The sequence below is a fragment of the Gymnoscopelus braueri genome (assembly GCF_963280865.1).
Source record: "Gymnoscopelus braueri genome assembly, chromosome: 14".
In the NCBI taxonomy this organism is placed as follows: domain Eukaryota; kingdom Metazoa; phylum Chordata; class Actinopteri; order Myctophiformes; family Myctophidae; genus Gymnoscopelus; species Gymnoscopelus braueri.
This window is the reverse complement of record NC_137619.1, coordinates 22,560,501-22,585,737: the sequence shown is the minus strand read 5'-3', so window position 1 is coordinate 22,585,737 and position 25,237 is coordinate 22,560,501. Positions and strand designations below refer to the sequence as shown.

Sequence of the window (25,237 nt, the reverse complement as noted above, 5' to 3'; positions counted from 1 at the left end):
GGAGGGGCATGAATAGTGGCTGCAGTCAGACAATGACGTCACGAAGTTCACTGTCAGTTTTGGTTTAGCTCAGTCTGAACTGTGCATCACACTTTTCATTAATTAAATATTAACACTATGACACATCAAAATGTCTGTTGTGAAAAGGTCTCCAGCATTATCTCCAAATAATGCCATCACATCAGTGCACTGATTGCCTTTCATGCTGAAGTCACCAATCAATCACTGTCTGCTTGAATGTTTCAGAAAACGATGAGGCACTATCTTGGGACTATGAGCAACTCCTATCCCCTTGATCTGAGCAGTTTCTAGTCCTATGATTTTACATCACAATATGAAAGACTGGTCTTGTAGTAGGAATCTAAAGACTGCCCAAACCGGCTGTTTGTGTTTATGGTTTACTATTATTGTGATATAGATTCCACAAGTTTTAAAAAGGGATCCAAGCATGCGCCAAAGCATAAAAGTGCTTCAACAGGAAACAGGATGACTCACAGACAGTATTGTAGCTAAATACAAACCGCATTCTCACTCCATACAGTAGGTCCACTGAAGCCTTGAATTACTGTATTGTATGCTCTCAACAGATTTCTCTCTTCCTCCTCTCCTCTCCTCTCCTCTCCTCTCCTCTCCTCTCCTCTCCTCTCCTCTCCTCTCCTCTGGGTTACAGGGCTTTGTAAATTCACTTAGCTAATTGATTTCAGCAGTCTTTCTCCAGGAGATCACGTTGCTCTCCATCATGTGATGACACTGTCTGTGCTTGTTGGCAGGACCAGGGCACCACTGGCCGGCGAAGGAGAGACCCGACACGCTGTAAATTAAACGGGACCAACTTCTGTGACTTGTGGCTAGGTTCATCCTCTTTTTTTCCACAGATATTGAAGCCATGACCACGCCTGTTTCAACATGATTTTGTCTGTGATGCCGGCAGCTTCAAGAGAGGACTAGTGTCGACTATTTTTGGTTATACCGGACCGCATAATAAGCAGCCTGGAAATTCGGATTCATAAATGGCTGAAGAAGTATTAATATCATCGTCGGGGAAAATGTCGTCGGTAAGTTGTAATGAATGATTTTTTATGAAACGGAGCACATCTAGGCATGGCTTTATGCATTTAAGTAGGCCTGTATGAGTCCTGTTTAAGCTTCATTTTCTGTCATCATACTGTACTGGCAATTTATTTCTCTAGCAGTCTGCTACAATAGAATAGAATAATGGAGAAACCCTGCTCTGGTGAAAGCGAAATAAAGTGCCTTAAGAATAGGGTTTTCAAATTAAGGCCTGTTTATAACCTAACAATCCATAGACTTATTATTTGACATTAATAGCCCAATTTAGAGACTTTATGATAGTAGATACCAACAGATCACAGGCTTATGTCACAAGACAATGTCTGCACAACTTTTCTCACGTGTGCGTGGAAACATAAGTGACTGCATCTGACCACTTAGCCGTGAAATTAAGTTTGGGTTAAGTCTCCTGAATTGACCTAGGTGAAATCCATGCCTATTTGAGTTAGAGAATCTTGGTCTCAACCAGAAAATAAAAGACCTACTGAGTGAATGTTATAAAGAGGGACAACGCAGGATACAGTAAATCTTATAGTCTATAGCACTGGTAGCACTGGTTTAGCAAATAGCTGTTGAAGACTTTAGACTCCACAAATTAGTGATGCACATACTACTGTGTAGACATGGACCAGTGACAAACTTTACAATCTAATACTTAATTGAATTGAAGAAATCCACTTGGGCCCAATAGTGTATGGCCACCATGGCTAATATTTATTGTCATAACGTCAACAACCTCAGTGTTTGTGTGTGATTCCTGACAATACATGCACACCGTGGCAATGGCATTGGGTGAAACTAACTTTTTCCAACATAAATATCCCGTTTTAAGATAAGGACTCACCTTTGTGTCAGAAGGAAAATTGGTAAAGATCTTTTTTATATTTGGGCTATAAATCCTTTCTTTGAAAAAAAAAAAGAAAAGTATTTATTTTAGGGAAGGGACTGAAATGTACCTGGTAATTGACATGGCTAATCATTGACATAATTGGTGGGTTATTGGTGAATCCCATAATGCTAAATGATATTGGTGTATCCCTAATGCTATAGCCTGGTATCAATCTACCATCTGACCTTGATATGCTGTATAGACCTCCTTACATGCATTCCTTCCTTCTTGCATTCCTATAGTGGTACTAGCCTATAGCCTGTTTAGGTTTACACCAAGTCTAATGTGGTTGTCTGAACGAACTGAAATGGAGCTGACCTTATAAGACTGTGTAATGGTGTTCAGTCCCACTCCTGATCCGTGTGTGTATGTGTGTGTACACAGGTGGAGGTAGAGAGAGTGTTTGAGATGTGTGTAACATCTCATCTACAGAAGTAGTTCCTCAAACAGCAAGGCAAAGTGTCAATAAGCTATTGACTCATCTCCATGTATCTCCCTTATCAAATATAATTGTTTGACTTGTTTAAATACACTTGATTCCCTTGCTGTTCTGCATGTTGCACACTACCCAAATATGTTATCCTCTTATGCTCTCTTTGTGTCTCTCAGAGAAAACACCTGCAAAGTTCACCTTCCATTTTATCACACACTCACTCCCTTTAGGTAATCAGCCCACTCACCTCCTTCCCTAGCACTTCCTCCCCTCCAGGCAAATTGTAGTCTTAAAGTGACACCTTTACATTTTCAAATACATTTTTGTTTAGTTTTCACAGAGACTGAAACTGAAACATCACTTTGTGGACATATTTGTTAGTTGGCTTCTTTAGAAAAGGCTTGTGCCCTTCCTGGCATGTGCTTCAATGTGGTCTCAACCAAGACTGATTATGTTAACGAGATATTTTAAGGACAAATAGCCTATGGTTCTCACTCTGGAATTCATTCTAGGCTGAGATATGCCTTTGAGAAAAATGTGGTAGCTTAAGGTTGGAAATACCAGCCTGTACCTCAAAGGCTGCAGGTTCAATTCCACACCTACCAGTGTGTCCATCAAGGGCCTTGTGTCGGTTCATCCTTGGGCAAGCCACAAGAGTCCCCTGCTTGCTTGTCAATGCAAAATATAGAGTCTTATTTACTGTTTCTAGTGCTCACACCCGGAAGTGAGTTACTGTAGCAGTGGATTCCCTCATGAACATAATCATTTTGTTGATGATTTGTTTGTTTAGGAACCAGATTGGCCTTAGTCAGATTGGCTAGATTGGCCTTAGTCAGTGTCAAGAAGCAAGTTAGCTGCACAGTATTTGCCAACAACAATTAACAGGTTATCTACTTCACACAGTGGATGTACAATCTGTGTGAAAATAACTATGTGGTTGATAATGGTATTTAACTGTAGATCACAATCAAGCCACAATGTCTTCATATCGCGATAACCATGTTTTTAGCCATTGTTGGAATGTTCAAATGCTTGGACAAGCATCTTCAGCAGTGTTCACACAGTAAAATCCTCAGTGCTAATTTAACATGAGAGTGTAAGGGTAGATTTGTACACTCTCTGGGTGAAATTACCACTAATGATTTTACCCTGCAGACTGAGTGCTCCCTGTGCTCTGAATTTCTGAAAGTTATTGCACTAAATTGCACTAAATACTCTGAATTTCACAATGAGTGCACTCTGGTGCCCATGATTTCAACACTGCTGACAGATGTTCAGTGATGGAACCCTAAAAAAAACAGGTTTGCTCCTGATATGATAAAACAAAAATAATAAACAAGTTATTAAATCTCTCTCTCTCTCTCTCTCTCTCTCTCTCTCTCTCTCTCTCTCTCTCTCTCTCTCTCTCTCTCTCTCTCTCTCTTTACTCTTTCACATTCTCCATAGCACCTGACTTCCTCTCTGCTGGCGGTGGCATTTCTAACTTCCTTTGGAAGCTCCATGCTCTATGGATATAACCTGGCGGTGGTCAACTCCCCTGCTATAGTAAGAACACGCACACACACACACACACACACACACACACACACACACACACACACACACACACACACACACACACACACACACACACACACACACACACACACACACACACACACACACACACACACACACACACACACACACATTCACCAACCCGTGCATTTGACTTCACATCCCCTGCTGTGCTAAGAAGAATGTACACTGAAACAGCTGGAATTTACAATCACATTTAGACACTGGGCATGCTTTGCTCTGTGTCCTATATTTCTACAGTACGTCTCTCTATTTGTTGGTTTTCTGCTTATTCTATTATTATCCAGCTCAGAGGCATCACACTAGTAAGGCGCGATGCCTTGTCTGTTCCAGTAAGGAACAGACAAAGCATCCTCCTCACATGTACAGTAGCCCATACACGATGGGATACTAATACTCCTGTGCTGCTTACACGAAGGTGTTGGCACCCCCACAGATGAATAGAGACTAGAGTATTTAGTGATGCGCTCTCTCTCTCTCTCTCTCTCTCTCTCTCTCTCTCTCTCTCTCTCTATCTTCTCTCTCATACTTTTATGGAGTAAACTGATCATATCTGACTCTTATTTTTCTATTTTCCTTAATTACAGCAATAGGCACAATTAAAGTCAAACTTTATTTCTGTATTTAGAACACAGACAGGGTACAGTATCATGAATGTGTGGACAGCGGTCAAAGCAATGGCTTGGCCTCCAATCTCTAGCTATTGATTGTAAGTTCTTATGTGTGCGGTTTGTGAACGAAGCCGCTTAAATCACAATGCAATGCAGTGCCTCATTGACAAATTGATTGCTTATAAGCATGTTGACTAGTGTGGTGAAAGTCTATGTTTCCTTTAGCCAAATGCAAATAATGACCACTAGTCAACGATACAACTTTCAGCTGCCGAATTTCACTCATGTACGTGGTTTCACTTTTGGAGCCTGCATGGCCTACCCTGCATTAAACGTTGCACGTGTTCTAGAGGCTAGTTAATTGAATGTCTCCCCACATCCTTACTCTAACCTTAACCACACTAAAGCCAAGGCTAAACGTGACCACTTTAATCACATGTCCTAGATGTGATTCTGCCTGGGCATGACCCTTTAGTCTCAACACTGTTCATGCTGCATTATTTTATGCCCTTGTCCCCATGCATGACATGAGCTGTGATTGGCTCTACTTCGTACAACTATTCTATATGGTCAAACTTTACCTAGTTTGCCCTCTCTATGTCTGTTTGTTAATATCCCTATTGTTGCTGGTGCGTTAATATGCAATCTTACACTTGGACTGTCTGTCTCTTGTGTGTGTGTGTGTGTGTGTGTGTGTGTGTGTGTGTGTGTGCGTGTGCGTGTGCGTGTGCGTGTGCGTGTGCGTGTGCGTGTGCGTGTGTGTGTGTGAGAGAGAGAGAGAGAGCTCTGTGAAGGCCTGGTTGTTGTAAGGAATGTTAACTGAATGACCTACACGACTTGTCTTAACGTCAAGGAATGCGTCTTGGCCCAGAGAAAAGGACCCTACAGTGTGGCCCACACTGTCCATTGCTAGCACACGTTGCTAAATGCTAAATCCCTAACAACTTATTTTAGTGAAGCTCCATTGTTTTGTAATTACAACGTAATTAGACTGCCACAATGTGGCCTAATTTGACATCACAGAATATGTTGCTATTTATAAGTCTGTCATTCTAGTGGGTCACTTGATTTGTAGATCCCAATGTAAAACCAGTGTCTGTTGAACCACAGTAATAAGGCTTTTCTTAGTACTTAGTACTGACCTAATCTGTTCTGTTACTGTGTTTTTGGATTGTTAGCTTGTAATGTGCGGCCATAGCTGAGTGGTTAGTGAGCCCGTCTGGGCAGCCAGAGGCCCTGGTTGTCGCAGGTTCGATTCCAGGACAGGCCAGCAATGTGTCGATGTGTGCCCCTGAGCAAGACTCTTAACCCCTAATTGCTCCCTGAGCGCTGTATAATGGCTATACTCACTGCTCCTAGTAGTTATAGGAAGGGTAAATGCAGAGCACGAATTTCACGTACAGTATGTGCATATATATATACATACAGTGACAAAAGACACCCCAAGGAGTGGGGACAAAATGTTTATTATTTACTACTGTGGGGAGACTTAAATATGAAATAAAAACAGGCATTTCATTGATTTATTTACATTTGGACCACGTCATTGTTGGTAAAAAATACAGAATAACCATGCAAAGTGGAACTAACTATCTGTATCCAATACTGGTAACTGTAACTGTAACTGTAAATTATACGTAGCCTGCGAGTTAGTTCAGGCAGTATACACTCGAGAGGTTACACACTGCGGTCATGCAGGCGCATACAGAGCTACTACAATACTATTACACAGACCATTCGTCATAGCTGACGTGACATCAGCTGACCAATCAGCGGGTTATTTAAGCTCACCTCAAGTCTCTGTTCATTCTCTGCTGTCATTTGTCCCCTGGTCTGTTGGTATGCAACTGTTTCTCCCACCACCACCCCAGCACCACCAGTGGGCTCTGCTATTGGTTCTGTTCCCCTTGGGGGGTTGTTATGTTATGGTATATCTATCTCCCTGCTCTTAATGGTTAATGATGGCTGTATGAATGCGTTGAGCAGGGAGAAAATAATGTTGCAGAGCCTGAACGCCAAGATAAATTATTATATCCACACTTGTATTCACATTCATAATAAATATTGTTCAAATTATTTGTGAGTTATCTGACTGAACTGTAACTGTAACTGTAACTTTAACTGTAACTGTAACTGTAACTGTAACTGTAACTGTAACTGTAACTGTAACTGTAACTGTAACTGTAACTGTGTGTAGAAACACACACACACACACACACACACACACACACACACACACACACACACACACACACACACACACACACACACACACACACACACACACACACACACACACACACACACACAGACACACACACAAAGATTATCTTTATTTCAGAACCACTCATGACCTCCCCTCTTTCTTTCTGTCTGTATCGCTCTCTCTTATAACACACACACACACACACACACACACACACACACACACACACACACACACACACACACACACACACACACACACACACACACACACACACACACACACACACACACACACACACATACAGAGTGAGAGAGAGAAACAGAACACAGAATTTGTCACACTTAACGTTTTGGCTGCTAGAAGCCTGTCATGTGCATAATAACCCATACAGGTCAAATATGTGAGCGGTCCCTGGCAGTCTTCCTGTCACATGACCCCTCCCCCTTTCCAAATGGTGGGATGAACGGGTCCTGATAGTCTCGTGCCAGCTCATGGTAAATTGATTAGGAGTTTGAAGTAAAAAAAAAAAAGAAGAGAAAGAGGTTGCCTGGGAATGAGATTAGACCTGTGTTACTTCAAGTACGTATGTTATGCAAAAATCTATATATTATTTATGCTTAGGCACGTTCTGTAATGCTTCTTCTTATGGCATGGCTCTGCAGGAGGCGAGCTGTCTAGGTCCTAGGAGAGGGTCAGTCTGTGTGTGTGTGTCTGTATGTCCTGTCTGGAGCTAATCTTGCATGGTCGATCAGTGCCAAATATCTTGTGCACACTGCCAGTAGGCCACAGAAGAATGCCACAAATTTTCTTTCACAAATGCTTTATACTTTTTGAAATATTAATATTAGCTGAAACCTTGCCTACATTTGGAGTCACACTTCATAGATGACTGACATCACAGACAGACTGGCCACATGAAGTCTGAGTTCCACATTCGAGCCACACCCATGCCGTTCCCATGTGCATCCTGAGATCCACATGATTAGATTTCTTTTATCATATTTGTTGATGATTTTTATATAGCATGCATTTGCAAGTAATACATTTCAAATACTCTCAAACCTTCTAATCTAGACCTTAATCGAAGGGTGACTTTCATTAGAAGGATATGAGTCATGGGAAGAAGAGACGTGTGTTTACAATGAGTCTAACATAGAGCTTGATTTTGAATGGCCTTCCTTATGAGATGGGGGGTTGCTCAAATGAATATCAAATATCTAAATATTGAAGCAATGGGGGTGCAAACAAAAGCCACACTAGATTTGAAAATAACCCCAGAAGTGTAGTGAAATACCCCTTTAAATGCATTATGTGCATTTTCAGCACCATGGACAGCTCAACATAGAAATAATCCAAACATTTCCCTTACTTAAAGTTATACAATGCAGGTCCACAAATAATGATTTTTAGCAGCCTCTGCTGGTCATTACCGTCACTGCAGGCCGTTCGTTTATTCCTCTGTTACCCAGAATTCCATTTGTTTTCACAGGAAGACGGAAGCGTTTAAAAAAGCGTTCTTTTAATTGTTTTATACGATCTGTGGATCGTTTCTCTTAGCCAGTGGAGCTTTAGTTACCGTGAGCGGTGTTTTCTTTTTCTGTTGTTTTTCGATCTTCAAATCATACAATCTCTTAAAATCAGCGTGAGTTTCCTTTTTGTTATTAGCGAGGTAGTTCCTGGCCAAACAGGAAACCGGTGCGGTAGTTCCTGGCCAAACAGGAAACCGGTGCATTTCCGCTTCCGGCCAGATGACGTCATTTTCGCGGGAAAGGCGCCCCTGACACTCATGGAGTGGGTGTTGTGAAACATTTGCCACTCACAAAAGATATACAATTTAACTTTAGTTTTATTGAAAAAGTTACCTAGTATTACTTTAATAATTAATAAAACAATAAATTGAAACAATTTTTTTGCTTTGGAATGAGGAGAAGCCTCACCCCTCTTGGCAACTACTAGTCTGCTCCCACTGCTGGTGCTTCTCAGTAGGCTTTACGAGAATATTGTAGAGGGAGACAGAGGGGGAGGGAGATTTTTGTGTGACGTCAGACCAGAGCTCGCTGAGCGAGGGAGGGAGGAGGGGGGGGAAGAGAGAGAGAGTGAGAGAGAGTGACTATTTCACCCGAGCAATAACCCCGCCAGACTAGTTCACAAATGTTTAGTTCTCTATAGTTTTGTGACATTTTAACATCCCTGCACTGTAAATTGTTCTTTTCTTGTATTTTTGTAATTATTTTGTAATTATGCAAAAATATTCAAACTCTAAACTCCTTGCTTTCCTTCCTCTCCTCCTCCCCTCCTCCCCTCCTCCCCCCTCCCTCCTCTGTACTGTTCCTTCCCTCCATCAGTACATTAAGGACTTTTACAACAGGACGGTTGTCCGTAGGAATGGTACAGCTCTGACCGGTGAGGCCCTGACCCTCATGTACTCCCTGACCGTGTCCGTCTTCGCCATCGGCGGCCTGCTGGGGTCTCTCATGGTGGGCTTGCTGGTCACGCGCTTTGGCAGGTGAGACACATGCATGGATTCAAGTTCTCATAGTTGCCACAGCTGTGTTGGAGCAGGGCTAGATCACAAACATGCAAGGTAAAGGTAACAGGATTCCAGGAAACAGTACGTTCGGGAAACAGTACGTTAGGTAATGACTATAGGCATTTCCTAGGAAAGGGGTGGATTTACGGTAGTCAGAGCGATTGAAAGACGCGCTGTTGTTAAATCCTGCAATTAAGTCACATCTCCTTTGGCCATAATGGAAATGGTTATCTTTATAAATACTTCACCTAGTACAAAGAATGAATTACATTCCTTAAAACCACTTAAACACTAACAGGAGGGGATGAAGTATTGAGCCCAACACTATTGGGCTCAATACCTCATCCCCTCCAGTTTCCCTCTACACCAAATTTCTTTGCTGAAAATACGAAGATATGATCTACAAGCTCACAACGCGCGTTGTGAGACGTTTGTGAGCTTGTAGATCCATTATTCTTGCAGAATGTTCGCCCCCAGAATATGGAAGCTAGGATTCATGAGGTAGTTATGTTACATGATTAAGTCATACACAATACGCGTACACCATGAACTGTGATTGGTCTAATTTTGAATACAGACAAACCCAGCTCTAGACGGCTTGTTATTGTGATATGGCATTAAGTGCTGTATTTTCCTGGATTTAATCAATTGTGCCTTATTTTATACTTATTTATAAAATTGCATCAATAGCAGATCTCCAAGAGCTTGATTTTTTTGTCAATTGATTCCTCCCGAGTCCCCACACATTTCTGTGTGTTGTCACTGCTGTTGTATCCTACTGATGCCAGTGCAGGAGCCCTTTACTACTGCGCCACCCAAGCTTTAATTACTTTAATATACATTAACAAAATGTATATAATTGATGCAATACAATATTATCATCACAAAAAATTTATAATTGTCTATCGCCCACCCTAACACACACACACACACACACACACACACACACACACACACACACACACACACACACACACACACACACACACACACACACACACACAAGGGTGAAACTGCTGGAAGACCCACGTGAAACGCTGCACGGAGTTTGACCACAGCTGGGAACGAGGTGTCCTTTACTGACCTCTGAGTTGTGGTTGGACGTCGGCTCTGCTCTGTCCTACTGGCACCCTTACCTCAATACCCCCTAGACCGTCTGGCCGTATGGGTGGATGTTGGCCAGTTGGCTGTACCGGCCGAGGAGACACTTGGCAGCATCTGGAATCGTGGGCACTGCCACCAAATCCTGCCAGGCACACAGAGATAACAAAAAACCCACACACATTCACAACATTTAGGTCACAACAGAAGCATTTTGAATTGATGTTCTTCAAGTGTGGCCAAGTGTTCCGTACTGTATATACAGCGTGGGTGAAAGCAAGGGAGAGCTGGACACTGATGCAGACACATGTTGACACGCGCGCGCACACACACACATACACACACACACACACACACACACACATACACACACACACACACACACACACACACACACACACACACACACACACACACTCTCACCTATGCTGGCACGAAAGACAACACCCCAGCGCTATTCTATCAATCACCCCCCTCTGCTCTCTGACCTTAGTGATACCGCCCCCACCCCCATTCCCTTGTGCGGAGCGCCCTTCAAAGCGCACTAGCCTCGTCTGTTTCTGCCCTTGAACAGTGTACAACACTTCCAAGTATGCCAAAAAAGACAAACAACAAAAAAAAAAGTTCTTTTGTTGTCGTCTCTGGCGCTCGGCTTAATGCAGCACTGTCCGTCTCGTGTCTTTTTCATGGGAACCTTGCTGGACATTTACATGCAAATGAAAAGCAAACGATTTACTATCCCATTTACGGGCTTGATCGCTTCTGCCGCGCCGCAGTGTGTTTTATGGCTAATCACAGTTTATGCCCGCCACCACCCCTCATGACTCGATGTTAGCATTTTACAGCTAATCAGGACTCATGTGGGTCTATACGTGCCTATCATTTTGACTGTGTGTATTTTAGTGGGTGTGTTCTTGTAGTGGTGGTGGGGATTGGTTTATTACTACCGTTTGTCCTCTCCTCTCCTCTGACCGATATACTGGAGATGTCCTTGTGTTTTTTATAATCCACCGATTTTATGCACATATTTTGTTTGTGTGTTTGTGCACGTGCATTTTTGTGTGTTTGTGCACGTGTATTTGTGCATGTGGGGTACACATTTCCTTGCAAATGCAGCAAAGTATGGAGTTATATATCTTTTTGAATGGTTTAAGTTAATCGTCAGTAATTTTGTGTGTGTGTGTGTGTGTGCGTGTGTGTGTGTGCGTGCATGCATGTGTGTCCAGAAAAGGCACTATAGTGAATACAACAGTGCTGGTGTTCATCGCTGGAACGCTAATGGGCTTCAGTAGAATCTGTGGTTCTCCTGAGATGGTCATGTTTGGCCGCTTCATAACAGGCATTCACTCAGGTACAAACACACACACACACACACACACACACACACACACACACACACACACACACACACACACACACACACACACACACACACACACATAAAAGCATAAATGCACAAATACATACAAACATGTATGTATGCATATGTACTACTGATAATAAAGTAAGCCCTATAAGTATGGTTGCACCCAGGTATTGTCTGTCAATATAAGTGTTGTAACCCCTAGACACTTAATTGAAGAACGTTATTTATTATATATTTTTTACATTAAACATATCTTTCTCCGCTGTGTTGTCCAGGTATTTCACTCAGTGTGGTGCCGATGTACCTGGGGGAGATAGCACCTAAAAACCTTCGAGGCTTCCTGGGTCTCATGCCCAGTATCTTCATCTGTATTGGGGTGTTTGCTGCCCAGGTCCTTGGCCTCCACGAGCTCCTGGGAAAGGTAGTCCAACCCCACTTCTAAAATGAGTCTGTATTAGCGAGGCCAGTGACAAAAAAGTAACACAGTTTAGGATTTGCAAGCAGTCGGCTCTCCTTAGTGATCAAGCTATAGATCCCCTGAAATGCTTAATTTATACCCCATACCGGTTCGCTCAACGAGAATAGCAGATCTTTAAGCTCACAACGTGCCACGACATGTTGCCAGCAACTGCAAGAATGACTACTGTACATATTTTAGGTTATTACGGTCCTCCACACAAAGCTTTTGATATGAATGATCTTTCAATGGATTACCCTAGATAATGTAAAATATATGGACATTTTAAGATGTGAAACAGAAAAACCCAATCACAATCACTGCTTTCGTCCGATGGCAGAATACGGATTGCAATACTTTGCCCTGTTTAAGTAAAAGATATCATGGTTTTTGATTGTAACAAGTTATGTCCATGAACCAGGGCACTATTAGCACCATGCTGCACTCAAGTTATGCAGCGTATGGACCTCCTGGAAATCTTGGTAGTGTTCATACAGTTTACCCATTGATCTACACATGAATTAGAGTTTATAACCCTGGAAGAGTTATGCTTTATTTATACTTAGCTGCACGTCAAAAATAGCAGATCTATGTTACAGTTCAAGCTTGTAGATGGGCTATGTGGCATGTGACACTGATGGACAACAAAGTATAACAGGGCTTTTATCATCGTTTCCATTGAGGTACACGCAACAATGAACTAACCACCTGCATGTTTTTATAATGACTGCGTTGTCATGTTTACAGGAAGAGCACTGGCCCCTCTTCCTGTCCCTGGTGGTGGTCCCTACCTTCATCCAACTGATGATGTTGCCATGGTTCCCAGAGAGCCCACGGTACCTGCTGATAGAGAAACACAACATCCATGCCACAATTACAGGTCAGTTGAGTTCAGGACACTCAAACGTTCAGGGGCCCTCTCGAAATAAGGCTGCATTGTTAAAATTCATTAAAATATGAATTACTTTATTGCCATCCTTTCCACTTCTGTTACTGAAGAATTTGCTGACAGCCACATTTCTCTCTCTCTCTTTCTCTCTTTCTCTCTCTCTCTTCTCTCTGTCTCTCTCTGAAGTCGTACAGGACCTTTTGTAACATCGTATCTCTCTCTCTCACTTTTTGTCTAAACTCTAAAGTGGTAGGGCCAAGCGTAACATCCTCTCCCTCTCTCTCTCTCTAAAAATGTTATGTCAGGATTAGTATCGCATAGACAGAAGATCAGAGTTCTCTGCCTACTGATACATCTGGGGGAATCTAATGGGCTAGAACAGCAGAGAAAAGCAGCACTAACAAACCTATGCCCAATGTTGATACCGTCCCATTGTGACGGTCCCCTCAATGTCTTTGCATTGATTCTGTGATGTTATTATGATAAACAAATGAATGATTTGTTTCCACACAGTTTTACACGGATATCTCTGGTCGCCTGGCTATGCGAGACTATGTATGTCAGGATAAAATTGTCATCAGTCATGTGTACCCCTTCCTCCTCCTCTGTCTCTCTCTCTTTCAGCTCTAAAATGGTACAGACACAAGGTTAATATCCAGGCAGAGATCGAGGAGATGCAGGAGGAGCAGCGTTCCTTGTCGTCAGTGGAGACGGTGTCGGTATGGCGACTGGTGCAAGACGACACAGTCCGCTGGCAGGTGCTAAGTGTGGTGGTCATCAACATTGGCATGCAACTGTCCGGCATCGATGCTGTAAGTTAGGTTCCACTGATATGTACTGTGATGTCATGTCACTGGAGTAAAATCCATGAATGTGAAAACTACAACCATTACTTCCTAGTTTTTATCGGCCATGACATTGTTCGCTATGTTTACGGTAAGATAGCTATCTTGACTCCAAGAATTTGGATCAGGTTGATGTAATGGCGGCCAAACTCCGACTGGGGCTTGACCTCAAAATGTATTATGGGAATTGTAGGAACACTGATTTCTATAGACTATGGTAATCCTCAACAGTGAACTGAAATGTACATCAGCAGCTTGACTGTTTCCCTTTAAATGGTGTGAGCTTACTTACCAAGTAGCTGTGGTCAGTGCTAAAATGTATGTAGCAACAATAAAGTAAAGCACAGTGATGACTGCATGCAGGTTAAAGAGGATGAAGGCTAATAGTGGAGTGCACTGCTGTGTATATATACTGTACTGAAGGCATGTCTCTAGGTACTCTGGCCCCCATTCCTCTTACTTTCATTTCCACTGCTTCTCTCGTTTGTTAATTTCCCCTGCATATTTCAAGTACTAATATTTTATTTCCCACCTCCCTTCCCAATACTTCTCTTCCTCTCCCCCTCTTTTACTCCACCCCACCCCACCCCCACCTTTTCCAGCCCTCTTTTTACCTATCTCCCCTCATCTGATTGATCTAGCTTATTAGACAAAAGGACACCGAAATGAAAGTGGGCCGAAACGATCCCTCATCGTTTTATAAGCCTCGCGTGGTCCCAGAGATTATAAACCACCCAAAAAAAAACAGCGTCATCATCTTTTACGCCGATACGATTAGCCAAATACCCTCTCTGAATTACGCCTCGGAGATTCATTAATTATTCAAACGATTAGCGGGGCGTGCGAGGGCCAAAAAGTGCAGCGTCTAAGCGGCAGAGCTGAACTCATTAGCGGCGCTCTTCTCTTGGCTGTATTTTTAGCTGCTAATTAGCTCTGCCTGAACAATGAGGTCCCATCGCTGGAAGACGCTGGGAGAGAGACTACACTAGCTGTGACAGTAATGATGGTGACGATGGTGCGATTGATGAGGATGATGACGATGACAGTGACAGTTGCGGTGATGATACAGGTTGTGGTGATACTGATGATGATAATGATGTGATGGTGATGATGACATTGGGGGTTATGGAGATGATGACGGTGGTGATAATGATGATGATCATGATAGTGACTGTGAGGGGGATTACGATGGTGATGTGGTGATTGTTGATGATAGTGGCAACTATAGTGATGATGTTGATAGTGAGGATTATGCTAATGTGATATTAATGATGACTATACACTAACTATGCTGTATTATAATTTTTTATCTTCCACCCACAAATCTCAAATGAACAAAATCTGGAGTGTTGGTGATGATGAAGATGATAACGATGGATGATGATTGTGAAGGTTGTGATAGCAGTCACAAATGGTGACAGTGAAGATGATAATGAGAATTATGATGACAATGAATGTTGTGACAGTGGTGACGGAGATTATGAAGATGACGATCGAAGTTGTGATAGTTATGACAGTTGTCACTGTGATGATGAAGATGATAATGTTGATGACTTTGGTGACGGAGATGATGATATAGATCAGGGGTTCCCAAATTTGGGGTCGCAAGGGACACTGACGGTGGGGTCGCGAAATTATTTTGGGTAAAAAATAAATAAAAAATGTTTAATTTTTTATTGTTATATTTTTTTTTAACAGAATGTATTTCAATCTAAAAAAAAAAAAAGAGTACATTTTACCCATCTCATTAGGTACTGTAAATGTGATTGATTGAATTCTATATTAACAAGATTATTAACAGTACAAGTAGTAGGCCTACAGTCAAAAGTCATTCTAAAAAACATTACAAATCGCACCGAACGTGCAAGTTTATGTGCATAAATTACCTCTACGGTTAGGTGGGGTCGCGAGTCAATGGCCGCATTATTTTGGGGTCGCGGGCTGAAAAGTTTGGGAACCCATGATATAGATGATGATGATTTAGGTTGTGATAGTAATGACATTGGTGATGATAAAGATAATAAGGATGAAGGTGATGAAGATTCTGATACTAATGACAGTGGTGATGGGCATGATGAAGATGATAATGAGGGTGATGAAGATAGTGATACTAATGACAGTAGTGATGTTGATGACGAAGATTATGATAAAGGCTGTGGTAGTAATGATAGTGGTGACAGGCATGCTGCCTGAGGTGATTCTTTTGCCTAAGTAGATGTGGCAGGTGGCAAACCTTGGCACTGCTCCAGGAGCACTGCAGGAAGCTGTGTGTGTGTGTGTGTGTGTGTGTGTGTGTGTGTGTGTGTGTGTGTGTGTGTGTGTGTGTGTGTGTGTGTGTGTGTGTGTGTGTGTGTGTGTGTGTGTGTGTGTGTGTGTGTGTGTGTGTGTGTGTGTGTGTGTGTGTGTGTGTGTGTGTGTGTGGAGCGAGTGCGTGTGCGGGTGTGTGTTTGTGCCTTTTCACCCATTTGCATACATGCTTGCGAGTTTATGTTTGTTTGTTTGTGTGTGGGTGAGTATGTTTGTGTGTTTATTTGTGCACATAGCCCTGTCAGCCTTTTTAACCATTTGCATATGCGATGTGCGAGCGCGCACATGTGTGTTTGTGCATGTTTATTTGCGCACATAGCCCCGTGTGTCTGCCGGTTTATCTATCTACCTGGTCTTTTCACCATCACCGTCTGCTACCTCCAGTTAATACCCCTCCTGTCAGTTGCCGTTACCTCCCCCTAAAGCCTCAAATTGAATTGAATTGAATCCGAGCGCATGTCCGCTGCCTCTCTGTGGCAGTGCTTGGCCACCTGTGCCAGGCAGTGCCACCTGTGCCCACAGCCCTCGGGTCGTAAAGGCTTGCCTCACCATTTAGAATTTTTGTGTTATTATATTTCTTCCTTGGGCACTTGTCACGTGGAGGGGGGGAAACATGTTTGAGCTACGCCACTGAAAAACGCTTGTTAGCATTGTTCGCGTTTACTGTTCAAGTCAATGGGAAGTGATAACCTCAAGCTAGCTTGGTAGCTTGTAACTAATGATAGCAATTATTTTCACTTCATGATTAAGGTGGTGGATATTCAGCCGCTGGTCCCTCTGCATTGTACTCCATTTGATTGGTTGGGGCCCTAATCAAATGTTTATGCCTGGCAGCTGGTTAAGTTAAGCCATGGGTTTAAAGATGTATTTATTGTTTATAGGTCAGTGTAGAAAGTCAGGAAACCAAGGGCAGAAAGAGAGAGAGGAGAGAGATGTGAGACAAGTTGGGGGTCGGAGTCAAGCCCGGGTCCTCGTGCTTACAAGGAGGATTATGGTATGAGCACAAACTGGCTGAGCTACCTGGCAACCCCGGGTGTCGGCAGGGGTTTAGTGTTCTTTAAATGTCACTTTCTTTGTCGCAGGCACGCTGAAAACACCATCTTTTGTAAAAAATGCACGTCTTTCCCACCTCCCCAACTGGCTACAGAACATTTATATACATTATGATCGCTTGTCAGACGGGGGATCACTGTTCGTCGTGCAGAGATTATTTTTTTAACCGGAACTATCGCTTCCTTTGATAGAGCTGTTGAAACCACTATGGCTCGCCGAATCTAGGAAAAAATAAATGAATTCAAGATACAAGCGTTACAACCAATAAACAGGAAGTGGACAGAGGTGGAAATCTTCGGATTACGTTATTTCCGTATCCGTGTGGTTACAGTGAAAGTGGTCACTCCGGATGATGGAGAACAGTGCGATCTTTTATGAAACAATTAAAAAATAATTTGACGTGTTAACATGTCCATGGCAGGCAAAGAGTTACTAGTACTACACAGTATGAAATCAACAAGGTGCTGGTGGGAGTTAATCCCAGGCCAGCAGGGGTTTGTGTGGAGTCAAGGGTCTTTACCAATATGCAGTCTCATATTTCTTGGTTCATTTTTTACTGTAGATTTGGTTTTATACCAATGACATCTTTGAGAACGCGGGTATCCCAGTACCAGAGATCCAGTATACCACAGTGGGGACTGGAGCCATAGAAATCGTCGCAGGACTAGTTGGGGTAAGTTTAAATTTCTTTGTTGCTTTCTTGCTTGCTTTCTTGCTTGATTTCTGTCTGTCTATCTGTCTCTGTCTGTCTGTCTGTCTGTCTGTCTGTCTGTCTGTCTGTCTGTCTGTCTGTCTGTCTGTCTGTCTGTCTGTCTGTCTGTCTGTCTGTCTGTCTGTCTGTCTGTCTGTCTGTCTGTCTGTCTGTCTGTCTGTCTGTCTGTCTGTAGAATAGAATAGAATAGAATAGAATAGAATAGAATAGAATAACTTTATTGACATCAATAAAAGACAACAGCAATTCAAATGCTAACATGTTTGTCTGTTTGTCTGTCTGTCTGTCTGTCTTTCTTTCTATTTATCTGTCGACCCATCGACCAATCAATCAATCTCTGCTGCCTTGGCTTGAGTTCTCTTTTCTATTCCTTTCTTTTTTTCTTTTAGTTTCATTTCTTTTTAGGTTAGTTATTGATGCTCTATGTGTGAAAGCTCTAACTCACTCTCTCTCCCCCCCAGTGTTTAACCATAGAGAAGTTAGGCAGAAGGCCTCTCATGATCGGCGGTTTCTGCATGATGGGAGTCTGCTGTGCTGGGATCACACTGGCACTCCTTCTACAGGTGTGTGTGTGCGTGTGTGTGCATGTGTGCGCACACACATATTCCCCCAATATGCTTAGGTTTTTATTCACTCTCGTTTTGAGCGATCTGCCAGTCACAGGTGTGTGACTGGCACCTGACCATGGGTCCTAAAACTTTGACAGAGATCTGTCTGTGGTACCATTGTGCAAATCTTGCCTGTAAATCTCTGGAAGAACGCCTATGGTTCCTGAGTGAAGCAAGGGTGAGAAACCGGTCTTCTGTTTTTGAGGAGTTTATATCAAATAGCGGAGTGATCATCTTCATTTCCCTGTCCTTTACTCCTTACCCACACACATTTGCACCGACACATTCTATTAATATTATTGCGAATGTAATGTATTATTTTATTTGGTAGAAATCTGCACATTCTTAAGCACATTCATAAGTTAAGACTTTAATTGACAGTGGAGAGAGAGACAGAGTAGGGGAATGACATTCAGCAAATGGCCCGGTCGGTCGGGAATTGAACCAAAGACTTACTGATCAAGGCATTGCGCCCATGTGGTATACAACCCATCCACTTGGCTATCGAGTGTTCATTTAACTGTGAGAGTGTACAAATGTAACAAAATGGACCTGTAAGAGTGAAATAGCCTTTGACCTGTGTGGTCTGAACATTCAGTGTGTATGGTCATAACAGTGTGTGTGTGTGTGTGTGTGTGTGTGTGTGTGTGTGTGTGTGTGTGTGTGTGTGTGTGTGTGTGTGTGTGTGTGTGTGTGTGTGTGTGTGTGTGTGTGTGTGTGTGTGTGTGTGTGTGTGTTTCCCTGTGCAGACTCGCCTGTCTTTCATGCGCTACATCAGTGTCGGTTGTGTTGTGGGAATCATCGCTGGCTTCTGTATCGGACCAGGTGGGTTGCCTAATATTTTACTCTACAGATTACATAAATATCATGTCTTCCACTGTTTGTTTTAAGTTAATTACTTTTCCTGTTCCACTGTATGTGTGTGTATATTATCATTATATTTCTTTGGTTTTTCAACATGTTCTTGGCATTGATTAAATCAAGTTAGATCTGAGGAAACAAAACAAAGACAACTAAGCGCATTTTGTATGAACTTGTGTGACAGTGTGAAAGGTTTTATGTAATGAAATGGCGCCCTCTAGAGGTGATACATGGGATATTTCTTAAAGACGATGCCACTAAATGTGAGAGTTTCCAGAAATGAATACTATGGCAGCTCCAGATTTAGTATCTTATTACCCACTTTTTAAAATGTGTAAATGTCCCAATTGAGAACTACTGTTATAGACCAAGGGAATAGGCATTCTAAATATGAGTCGTGTTCCCCCTTAGCTAGTAAAAACCCATGAGGCCGATTCTACAAATGCCTTCTAAACCAGTAGTTCTTTCAAGATTTTTCAACGATTAAAAGAAATAGCAGATGTTCAAACTGGCAGCGAGGCACGAAGTGACTCGCTATGAGCTTGTACATCGGCTATTTTTGAATAGCCAACGCCAAAAATCTAAAATGACACTGCTTCCCTGGTTTTAATGGGCTAAGTCCTATTCTGTATATTCAAATTAAAAAAAATAGTGTGAAAGGGTATTTTCTTTGCTATTTTTGAAATGTGTTGACGTTCTTTGAAAATGTTTGAATTGTTTTAATGATTTTGACAATAAATAGGGACTCCGGTTGAAAGTGATTAAAGGCAGCCAGTTATTCTACTCTGTCTGATTATACACACCCAGACATCCTGCTGATTTGGTTATACATCCTCTATAAGAGAGACAAATAAGAGATACATTCCTGTAATAATATGCATTCTATGATGTACGACTCCTCTGTCCACACGCTGCTCTGGCCTTCACCCGATTGGCTATGTATGTTTGAGGACCCGTTACCTAATTAGCCATGTTTCGCACCTCATTGGTCCAAAACATGATAAATGCTGCCGCTGAGAATGAATAATCAAATCAGTATGAATAATGAATTGCAGCCATAAGCTCTCAGGAAAATTATATTCCTCCACCCAAGCCCATGGAAGATAACTAATAGTGCCATGGGTTCTATGCATCCATAGGATTATTGGGTTTAACATAATGTGTGGTTTATTCAGTGTGTGTGTGTGTGTGTGTGTGTGTGTGTGTGTGTGTGTGTGTGTGTGTGTGTGTGTGTGTGTGTGTGTGTGTGTGTGTGAGAGAGTGAAATTACTTTAAAAAGTGAGTTTTGTAGCTTTAGATTTATGTTTTTGACAACAACTGAGTGCGTTACACAACTTTAGCGTGTCCTTCTTATTTAGAAAAACAGCCTTTATGTTGCTTTTGACACCATACATTCATGAAGCCTTTATGTTGCTTTTGACACCATACATTCATGAAACTGAAGGCCTATGGTGTTCCTGAAAAGATGGTGCAGAAGCGCGTGTGTGTGTGTGTGTGTGTGTGTGTGTGTGTGTGTGTGTGTGTGTGTGTGCGTGTGCGTGTGCGTGTGCGTGTGCGTGCGTGCGTGCGTGTAACTAACTGTTTGTTCCTGTTCCAGCGGGTGTTCCCTTCCTAATCACTGCAGAGCTGTTTAAACAGTCCCACCGACCGGCAGCCTACACCGTAGGAGGGTCACTCAACTGGATGTCCAACTTTGCTGTTGGCTTCGTGTTTCCTTTTCTACAGGTGAAAACTCTCCTATGTTTCTGCTATCATTAGCTGACCTGCTTGAGCCACTTTCCTTTTCTGAGTGTAGTTTCTGTGTTATTGTATGTCATGTGTACGTCATACTTAACAAATGGTTCCGTCCTGTCTCCTTGCAGTGCTATAGCTTCTTTGTCTTGCTATTTTCAATGGGAAGCATATTGTCGCTGTCGGGTGGAAACCTTGTATGTCCAAAACTGTTACTTTTCAAGGATATATATATATATATATATATATATATATATATATATATATATATATATATATATATATATATAGCTAGCTCACAATGTGACACATTGTGTATCCAGGTGATGCTATATATAACGCTACTAGTACAGAGTATGTCACAGGGGCTTACCCCAACCCTTGATGCTGAGTGGCAATTAGGGAAGGCATTGAGTACCATTTTTTAAAATAATCTTTGGTATGGCTCAGCCGGGGATTGAACACTATCCTCCCAGTCTTAGGGCGGACACTCAAACTACAAGGCCGCTGGTTTAATGTATTAAAAAAAGATTTCTACCCGACAGCGACATTATGCTGTTTGGTGGTTCCTCACATCCCTCAGAGCTTACCAAGTTTGTAGCTCTTAGACTGCTGATGAAAAGTTATTACAACTTTGTCATACAGGCGCCAAGCCTAAAACAGTGTAATTTGTCGCCTCGCAACAACAAAGGCCATCGCCAGTGCAACATACAGTGGTTCCTAATCTTGGGTCCGGGCCCCGTTTTGGAAGGCACCAAAGATCACATGATTGTTTATGAGGTAGTCGGAAAAGATTTAAGTTGCACAAGATAATGTAATAACTCGCTTTCCAGACCTCAGCTCAGCTTTTCTCAGACATAACGTCTCCATGGAAAAAAGTCTGGAAACTACAGTTCTGAAAGACACAGTAAAATACTCTGCGTTAATTTAGCCATTTGTTAGAGTTTAATCAACACTGTGTACCTGACTCTCTCTGCTGAGTTTACTAGTCATTTACGGGATGCAATCTGTATCTTACATGCTGCCTTACATTGTCCATGTCCTGCGTTGACATGACTATTGCCTTCAATGCAGTTCAGTCCTTTGTTGTTCCCAAAGGGACATTTTATAGCAGATTTTGCCATAAACATGAATAATAACAAGACACAGTAAAAGGGTTCACTATAGAGAACCGAAGTCTGACATCACTGCCGCTAGAGGCCGATATCCCCCTGGGTCACAGAGCATTTTTTTTCTATTGAATCCCATAGAGTCATCTTAGATCGCGTCGTAAAAATCAGCCCTTCCTTGGCCTACTATCAGCGTGCACGAGACATCTGGCTCTGATCGATCCAGCGGATTGTGAGATTAGCCGCCGTCCCTCTTTTAGACGGCTCACCCCATAGCAGCTACGCTGTTAATAGCCACTCGGTACCATAAGAGACCCTACGACACCCTGGTCATCTCATGGCAGTTATTCCACCATGACTCACCTCAACAACTGTCATCCCGTTGAAGGGTCATTGTGCTGCTTCTTTCTTCAGTTACACTAACATGGCATCTGCTTTGACCTCTCTTTGCCGTGCATGGCCCATCCCCCCTGACGCTGTGTTGGATTTCATTGCCCACTGCGAAGCAAAAAGAAGTTGTAGGAGTAAACCTCCAACTTTTCTTTCCCTTCCGATGACCCATTCACTTGTTCATCCATCAGTCATACACACACACACACACACACACACACACACACACACACACACACACACACACACACACACACACACACACACACACACACACACACACACACACACACACACACACACACACACACACACACACACACACACACACTTACCCATATGTCTGTCTCCATCCATCCATCTATAATCTATACGTACATCCATCCATCCATCCATACACACTTACCCATATGTCTGTCTCCATCCATCCACCTATCCCTTCATCTCTCCAGAGGTCAGCGGGCTCATACTGCTACCTGGTGTTTGCCGTGGTGTGTTTTACCGTGGCCATCTATGTCCACCTCGTCATCCCCGAAACCAAGAACAAGACGTTTGTGGAGATCAGCCGCATGTTTGCCAAGAAGGAGGCTATCCCCGAGACCCAGGGCCTGGCGCCGGTGGACCAGCTCAAGCTGAGGAAGATGAATGGCTACGGGACGCTGGAGCACGGCTCCCTGGAGTTTGACAGCTCCTCCTCCGTACCTTAAGCCTGATCTTATACTTTGTTGCGTGCCGGTGTCGTGTACTGAAAATAGCTGATTTACAAGCTCACAATGATATTTTCGGGGCACTACACTACACTCTGTCGTATGATGGAGTAAAAATTAAGGATTAGCAGAGGGTCAGTGTCTGTTGCAGGGGTAACTCTCTTCTCAGTCACCCTTCCATGCGTCCCCTTATTTCTTCACCTTTTTGACAGCATTCATCTGGACCTAAATGAGTTCTACATGTTGGGTCAAGTTGCCTTTGATCAGGTTTAGGTCAGTTTTGGGTGCTGAAACATTGCTGAACAAACATTTGATTTGATCCTCACCAAGCGGTGCTGACATGGTAACCATCATGCAGTCTCTGGCCATGATACCTTATGTTTTAGCCACTTAAACCCTACATAGTTCGTTGTACGTCAAATAGCGAAAGATTAGATTACCTTATCTACAAACTCACATTGCATTTCAGTGGGATGCATTGCACACTTGTAGATCTGCTATTTTTTGCCTATTTTCACCAAAAGTTCGCCTATTTTTGTTGAATGTTTGCCTATTACATGACCAGAATAGGGACACTAGGGTTCTTGTGCTTAAGACTTGATGCCAGATAGACACACAAATACCTACACTTGTTCTTCTATAACATGAAATAAAGATATATAAATAAAACGAGAAAGGTAGCAGGTTAATATACGACACAGCAGGATAATACGACACAGATGTGGCTGTATTTAAGAGAGTGTATGAGTGTGAAAAGTATTAATATATGAAAGAAATTAACGATTTTATTATATTCTCATTCATAATCATTTCTTCATGGGGGACAAGCAATAATGTACAAATTATAGTGTGAATTCCCTATTTTGTGTTTTTTTATCAAACATTTTGTAAATAAGTCATATTGTCATATTCTTTTCAAAGTATATTTCGGTTTTTATAGTTTTTAACATTTATATACATACCCTGCACTCAACACTCTTACTTAATCACTACAGTTACTTCAAAGGACTACAGTTATTTCCTTAAACCAGCTGTGTGAATTAGCAGTCATTTTAAAGACTGTGTGAATGTACTGTCAGATCTGTACAATGTTTTTCAAAGGGTTTTTAGCAAAGTGTGTTTTGTACATGCGATTTAGCAAAACCTGAAAGTAGTATTTTTGTTTGAATTCTATAATGCATATAAATATACTGTATCTATATTTGAACTGTGTACATTCCGATGCAGCATTTTATGGTGGTAAGGGTAATGGCAAAGCATGATGGCGTAAATTAATTAAATCACTGGTATCTTTGTGAGTATTTGAGTGATTGTCCGACTTGGCACTGATTCTCTCCAATTTCCTTGATGGCTCAAAATGATGATTTACTGTATTTGTCTATCCATCCACCCCTCCCTACATCCCTCCATCAAGTAAACAGAAGAAATCTTACAATGTGGTGTTACAAAAAAGTCACACATCTAACTCAAGCCTGACCCCTTGTGGCTGAATGTAAACCATTACTGCAGTGCAGGCAGACACAAACATGCACACAAGAACGTGTATGTGCGTGTGCACAGAACACACAGAAACATCACAGTGTTGTAATTAATGGCACTGCCTCTGCCCTAATAAGCTTGGTGTTTATCCTTATTACCATGTGTATCCCTGTGGTCACACAGCCCGTGTGTGTGTGTGTGTGTGTGTGTGTGTGTGTGTGTGTGTGTGTGTGTGTGTGTGTGTGTGTGTGTGTGTGTGTGTGTGTGTGTGTGCGTGCGTGCGTGCGTGCGTGCGTGCGTG

The 25,237-nt window shown here is 42.4% G+C and overlaps 1 protein-coding gene across 1 annotated transcript; it reads left to right on the top strand.

Moving 5' to 3' along the window:
- Positions 1 to 1,010: 1,010 nt before the first annotated feature.
- On the top strand, positions 1,011 to 23,457 carry slc2a15a (solute carrier family 2 member 15a; the record flags this gene model as incomplete). Its single annotated transcript, XM_080449174.1, has 12 exons — positions 1,011 to 1,055; positions 3,840 to 3,938; positions 9,137 to 9,297; positions 11,649 to 11,773; positions 12,064 to 12,209; positions 12,993 to 13,125; positions 13,759 to 13,946; positions 17,902 to 18,012; positions 18,513 to 18,614; positions 19,409 to 19,484; positions 21,118 to 21,245; positions 23,203 to 23,457. The coding sequence occupies 12 exons, from the start codon at positions 1,011 to 1,013 to the stop codon at positions 23,455 to 23,457; spliced, it is 1,569 nt and encodes a 522-aa protein (XP_080305300.1).
- Positions 23,458 to 25,237: the final 1,780 nt, after the last annotated feature.